The 6,452-nt window shown below is 34.6% G+C and overlaps 1 protein-coding gene across 1 annotated transcript in view; it reads right to left on the bottom strand.

Annotated features, from left to right (window-relative positions):
- The window catches only part of LOC106871941 (uncharacterized), a 101,902-nt gene extending 99,843 nt beyond the window's left edge, over window positions 1–2,059 (bottom strand). Inside the window, exon 1 of the mRNA XM_052975293.1 lies at window positions 1,979–2,059. Within this exon, the coding sequence (XP_052831253.1) occupies window positions 1,979–2,059 (81 nt within the window). The remainder of the gene's footprint in view (window positions 1–1,978) is intronic.
- Between the last annotated feature and the right edge of the window lie 4,393 nt (window positions 2,060–6,452).

Raw genomic sequence — 6,452 nt, forward strand, 5'->3', positions numbered from 1 at the left:
ACTATTTCAGAAAAACACTTCAAAAAATTGTTTATGATACATATTTATAATAAATATAAAAATAAATTTTAAATAGAATAACTTTAGGAAGCACTGAAAGATTAAAATATGAGATAAGATGCTTTTTTTCAATTTATGACTAAGTGTTGAGGTCAAGGATTCTTTGTATACAATAATTATATCAAACAACTAATTATATTTATAAATATAGAAACATAATAGCAGTAACACTTATGTAAATGGAAACGAATATGTCAAAATAGGATCTAATACAAATCCTACACACACACACACACACACACACACACACACAAAGAAGAATCATTTCAACAAAACCAAGACAAGTATTTAGTTGACACATCCCACAATGCACATTTCTTATTTTGACACAAAAATTTTAAGATTTCATGAGAATTAATTCAATTTATTTGTCAGAAATATGATAGAGAGCATATCCAATACTTAAGACATGTCATCAACTACTCCAGGGTTTATAATAAAAAAGAAAACATGTACATATTTCAGAAACAAACTTCAAGAGTTCCTTCTTACACTACTTTATCAAAATCTGTTCTATATTTTTGCATAACTCCCATCTAACTGAAAATATTTTCTAAGTCTTCATCCAGCTAGACACCATTCACCAACCCAAACTTGTAATTCAAATGCAACACTTAATAATATTTCTTCACATTAGAACACAAAGTCAGTTTCCTATCAGTCAAACTTTCACCATTTCCTCTATTTATTGTTAAATAAATAAATGAGAGAGAAGCAGGGGGGATGGAGAGCAAGCAAGAGAGAGAGAGAGAGAGAGAGAGAGAGAGAGAGAGAGTTTTAGCATGATGACTGAGCCCCAGCATGGCTACAACTAGAGGGCTGAATCAAGAATAAAGCTTATTATATTAAGCTGTTCTCTATAAATTAGTAAAATTATTCTTCTTCACAATACTTCAGAATCAGAAAAGAGTAAATCACTGACTTAGCAATTGACAGTTTACCTATTCTTTTACTTTGAAGAAGAAACTATTTTCTGTAAATCCAAGATCCAGTCACTTACATCTATTTTTTTTTTTTTTTTACTTGCTTCAGTCAGTAGACTTTGGCCATGCTGAAGCACCACCTTAAAGAATTCTTAGTTGAATGGATCAACCCCAGTACTTGTTTTTTTTATTAAGCCTCTTTTTGCCAAACCACTAAGTTATGGGGATGTAAACACACCAAAACCAGTCATCAAGTAGTGGTTGGAGGCAAACATGAAAACATATATACACATGCACACACACAGAAAGGCACACACACATACAGTAAGCTTCTTTCAGTTTCTGTCTATCAAATCTACTCAAGGCTTTGGTTGGCCCAAGGCTATAGTAGAAGACACTTGCCCAAAATATCATACAGTGGGCCTGAACCCAGAACCATGTGGTTGGAAAGCAAGCTTCTAACCACACAGCCACTATTTGTTCACAACTTACAAATAGGATCTAATCTAGTCTCTCAGAATAAAATCCTTTAGATCCTCTTTCTTTGTCTAAATATCCATCATTGACTGCATCTCCCCCAACTCTTTCTTTCTCTCAAATAGTCAGACACTGCATGATCGATATTCCAGGGATTACTTCAAAGATTATCATGATAGCATCATAAATACCATCATTGTTTCTCTTTTTCCTATCTGGCATTATTATCCATTTGTTGTTGTTAGCATGCTGGTCGAAATGCTTAGTGGTGTTTCACCCGTCGCTACGTTCTGAGTTCAAAATCCACCCAGGTCGACTTTGCCTTTCATCCTTTCGGGGTCAAGAGATTAAGTTCCAGTGAAACACTAGGGTTGATGTAATCAACTAGTCCCCCCCCCCCCGCCGCCACAAATTTCAGACTTTGTGCCTATAGTAGAAAAGATTATTATCTATTTGTTATACCAGTCAAAACATAACTTCCTGAATTCACATGTTTTCATTAGTTCAACTCCACTCACTGTTCTTTCTATGCTAATACCCATTTTAAGATCACATGACATTTTGCAAAGTATCTCCATTGGTTTATCTCTGACCGCCATTATTCATGAAAAAAAAAAATCAATTTAGTTTCCTGTTTCTCTTCATTTAGTTCAACTTATTCACCACAAAATTAACAACACTGGCTCTTTCACATGTGTGTTCCTTAAAATACACAATCACCTAATTTACATGAACCAATTAATATGTTTACTATTCAATAAACACTCACAATAACAGGTCTTCTTTGAGACAGCATGTTTGATATTTGCATTAAAAAAGCACTGAGAAGATGGAGTAAGATATACAAAAACTTAAATTTAGATCAAATGTGAATTTATACTCCTTGTAGTAACCATATGTCTTTGGAAAAGACAGTTTTACCAGTAATAAACAGCTACCAGATCTATGGAGAACATTAACTATAAAATAGGCTACTGTTCTTATCTTCGAAACATTATATCTGTGTGATTAATGTTTCTCAATATATTTTTCACATGCGCACAAAGTCTCAAATGTTGTGAAAAGCACAGTTGATTAGACCAGTTGGTCCAAGTATTTTACGGGTACTGATTCTTAACTCTAGATGAATGAAAAGCAAAGTTAATATCAGCAGAATTTAAACCTCACAATGTGAAAACAAAAGTAATTACTGAAAAACACTTAATCCTGTGGCCTGCTATTCCTGTCATTGCACAAAGCAATGCTTAGTTCTATCTTTCAGCACCAGGTCACATTTTAGAGTAGGGGTGGTGAAACATTTTAGTGCAGTGGGCAAAAATTTCCAAAGAAAAAGGTCCACGTGCAGATCACAAGTTCTGACTCTTATATCAGTGTAAATCTTGTATATATCTATGTATAATTCAATATACATTAATAAAGATAAGTTTAACACATTAAATTAACACATAACATTTTCATTAACGCCGCCACTGAACTTAGGACGTTTATATTAATTATGAGGTATTCTATATTTTTCAGCTAGAAGGTAGTTGGGTCTCAAGGGGGTGGTACAAACTTAGCAATATATGTTTTATAGTGAAAACAAAATTTCCATTCAAATGGCAATTACCAGACGATTTCTGTTTGAGTTTAATCATTTTAAGTCATAGTAGAAACGCGACCTATGTCGCAAGGACTATGAGCATTGTATAAATTTTATTATTGAAAAATTTACTATATTTTGTACATACATGTATACCAGCCTGCGGGCACAATTGTGCTCACGGGCGGGGGTTCCCCCACCCCTGTTTTAGAGGGAAGGAACAATCAATTAGAATAACCCCAATACTTAACTGATAACCCACTGATTGAATTGTTATGTGATCGCTGAACCTGCTAGAAATAACAACCAAAATTTCACACCCAACCATCTATAAAAAAACAAAAGGGTGCACACAAGGAGGATTTCCTAGACACATGGAGTCTGAAATAAAAGAGGTGGTCATGGCTGAAATGGTTTTCATCATATGTATACTGGATCAAGACTGATCCAAAGTCAGAACAAAAATGTAAAATCAAGTTCAGTGAAATTTGAAATTAACCAACTTCTGGCAGCAGCAGCAGCAGTAGTAGTAGTAGTAGTATGGCAACAATATAATAAAATGGAGAAATATTTTCCAATTCACTTTAAAAAACAAATGAACCATTAGCCAATATGGTTGTTGCACTTCAGAGAAATAGCCACCAAATAGCTCCCAAAACTTCCCCCAACTGACTATTGAATGGAAAATGGAGGAAGCCAATCAACAAAGAATTTACCTAAAACTGAAATACCTTATATTAAATAGTATATTAAATTTACCAAAAGGATACAGTGAATAAGAAATAAGTTCCCCTACCCCTTCTTAAACCATCACTACAAAATAAGATTAGTAGCCATGCAAAACTATTTTCAGTTGTTGTTATTATTATTACCACACCAGTTCCAACATCAACAAATATATTCATTCAATGAATACTAGATAAAAGAAAAAAAAGGGAAAAGGGGGAACGAAGAAAGAGAATATGAAAATCACTCATACTATCTATTTATCTATCAACCTATCTATACATATATAATATAATACATACACACATACACATGCATGCACTCACATACTACTTAAAACAATCTATACCACCAACAGGTTCATCTGGTTTCTCTGTAGCTGGAGGCTATTTATGTAGGAAGAAAAAGAAAAAAGTGGCAGCAGCACCATTGATTTTCATGGCTGTGAAGTGAAATATATTTCAGGACCACACTAGTTCCATGTCAGATTAACCTTCGTTCATTTACACACAGGAGGCTAGCTAAGATAGTCATTCATGTAGTAACATGTGACCTAGCACTATTATTGCAAAACAGATAGGGCTATTTATAATGAAAATAGTAGCAGATTGATGTGTTAGTTATAGATAGCTGTCTATTATGAATGTATGTCTGCCTGAGTCAATAGTTAGAATTTTGTATTCCTGTTTTTGTATATTTTGGAGAGGTAGCTGAAGGAGAGAAAGCACCACACAAGAATATGTGGCTTCTTTGTTCTGGGTTCTCTGCTGAAGTTATACCACAGTAAGTTATAAACTTGTTTTTCAATTGCTAGTGGAAAATCCCAGGTGAACACTGATTATGTAACCCAATGATCAAAGGCAACTAATAATCTAGCTAACAACCTTCACCTAAGCTCTTTACAAGTTAGTAATTTGGAGAAGGATGAAGTAGTTTCTGATGCTTAGATGTCATTGCTATGTTAAAGATGTGCATTCATCAAGTAAACTACATAGTAATGATGAGGTCAAACATTTGAAACAACACAAAGGATCCAGCAGCTTGTTGTTTATGCGTGAGGATAATGTTTTCTTGATGTGTATCATGATTATATAATTGCTGAAGGAGACAAAACTGACAGGATTCCTGGAATCAGTACGGATTTGACGCAAGGTTTTATGCGGATGAAACTTGGGTGTGAAAGATTAGGGAAATCTGAAATGCAGTATTATCTGAATGTGTGTGGGGGCAGAAGTGAAGGTGGTAACATGTACATCATTGATGTGTACCAGGAATAACGTGAAGAATAGAACCAAACTTTGGCACATAACAGTTTACAGAATGTAGGTCAAAAAAAGGCTTCATTAGCATGACACCACAATAGTGCTATCTAGCAGGAAACTACTGATCCAAAAAGCAAGTGATAAATGTCAAAGGTAACAACCTTCTTCACCAAATTTCTCTAAGGTGACAAGCTCACAGGAGGAGAGTAGGTCTCCAGCAAATCTACCACACTGGTGGTCACTAGGGAGGAAGAGAGATTGACGTTACTGGAGAAGGTTGTTGTTATTGGCTGTCTCCATCATCTTTGAGATATCGTAAGAGGGATAAAAACGGCAGGGACAGTGAGGCTGCCCTTCATGAGAATAGTGTGCTTTGAAAGATGGATATATATATATATATATATATATATATATATGCTATCTGTCCTCTACAATGTTATTTGAGAAGTTGTCACTAAGGGTTTTCTAAAGGTTAACAGAAATCAACCCCTTACAAAGACTTATTTCATTACTCAGCATGGAGGTATTTCCTATAGTATAAAACAGTTTTAACCAGTAAAGAAAAAAGCAGGGTTTTCTTTAAACTCTAGAAATTGAGGTTGGCTTATCGTCAACATCTACAGAAACTTTTTTTTATTTTCACAATTGGATGTCTAGAAATCTCTTCATTCCCTAGTGTCTCAAATCACCTTGAGTCCTGCAAATTATCTCCCTCACCTGTGGTGGGTTTATCAAGGAGACATAAATAGAATAATCACATTTAAACTTGAAGTAGCACAATATTTTGCTGTATCTTGAGAGGGTTGTTATGTCAGTAAAAGTACATGCACTGGTTCTACTTCACTTACTTTATTATTATTAAACTAGTTAACTATTCAACCAATTAACTAATTGATATTTAGGTCAATCATTCAAACCAGTGAGAGTTTTTATTGTTATAATGACCCTCCCAAGATACAACAAAATCCATTTCACTGCACAACTTCACATTAAGAATCTTGCAAACCAAAACTGAAACAAAGCAGTATTGTTTGACCATTGTCTAGTGATTTCATTCAACAGCAAGCATGAGTTCTCTGATGGTTTGCCCATTAATTTTGCTAGATAAGTGACAGTTAGCGTGTGCCCACCAGGAACTGCCTGATCATGAAATTGGGCTCTGCAGAATTATATTTCCAAACTAAGGGTTCATCTTCCATAATGCAGCATCCACCATGTTATAGAATATGGTTTTATTTGGTGGAATAATTATTGCGATATACATAAATATACAACAGTAAGATATTATACAGGAAATGAGTGAGTGTAAGAGAGGAGAGGATAAATGAGTTTATGCATAAAGGAAACAAAAATGAGAGAGAGAGAGAGAGAGAGAGAGAGAGAGTGTGTGTGTGTGTGTGTGTGTGTGTGTGTGTGTGTGTG

The sequence above is a fragment of the Octopus bimaculoides genome, chromosome 21 (assembly GCF_001194135.2).
Source record: "Octopus bimaculoides isolate UCB-OBI-ISO-001 chromosome 21, ASM119413v2, whole genome shotgun sequence".
In the NCBI taxonomy this organism is placed as follows: domain Eukaryota; kingdom Metazoa; phylum Mollusca; class Cephalopoda; order Octopoda; family Octopodidae; genus Octopus; species Octopus bimaculoides.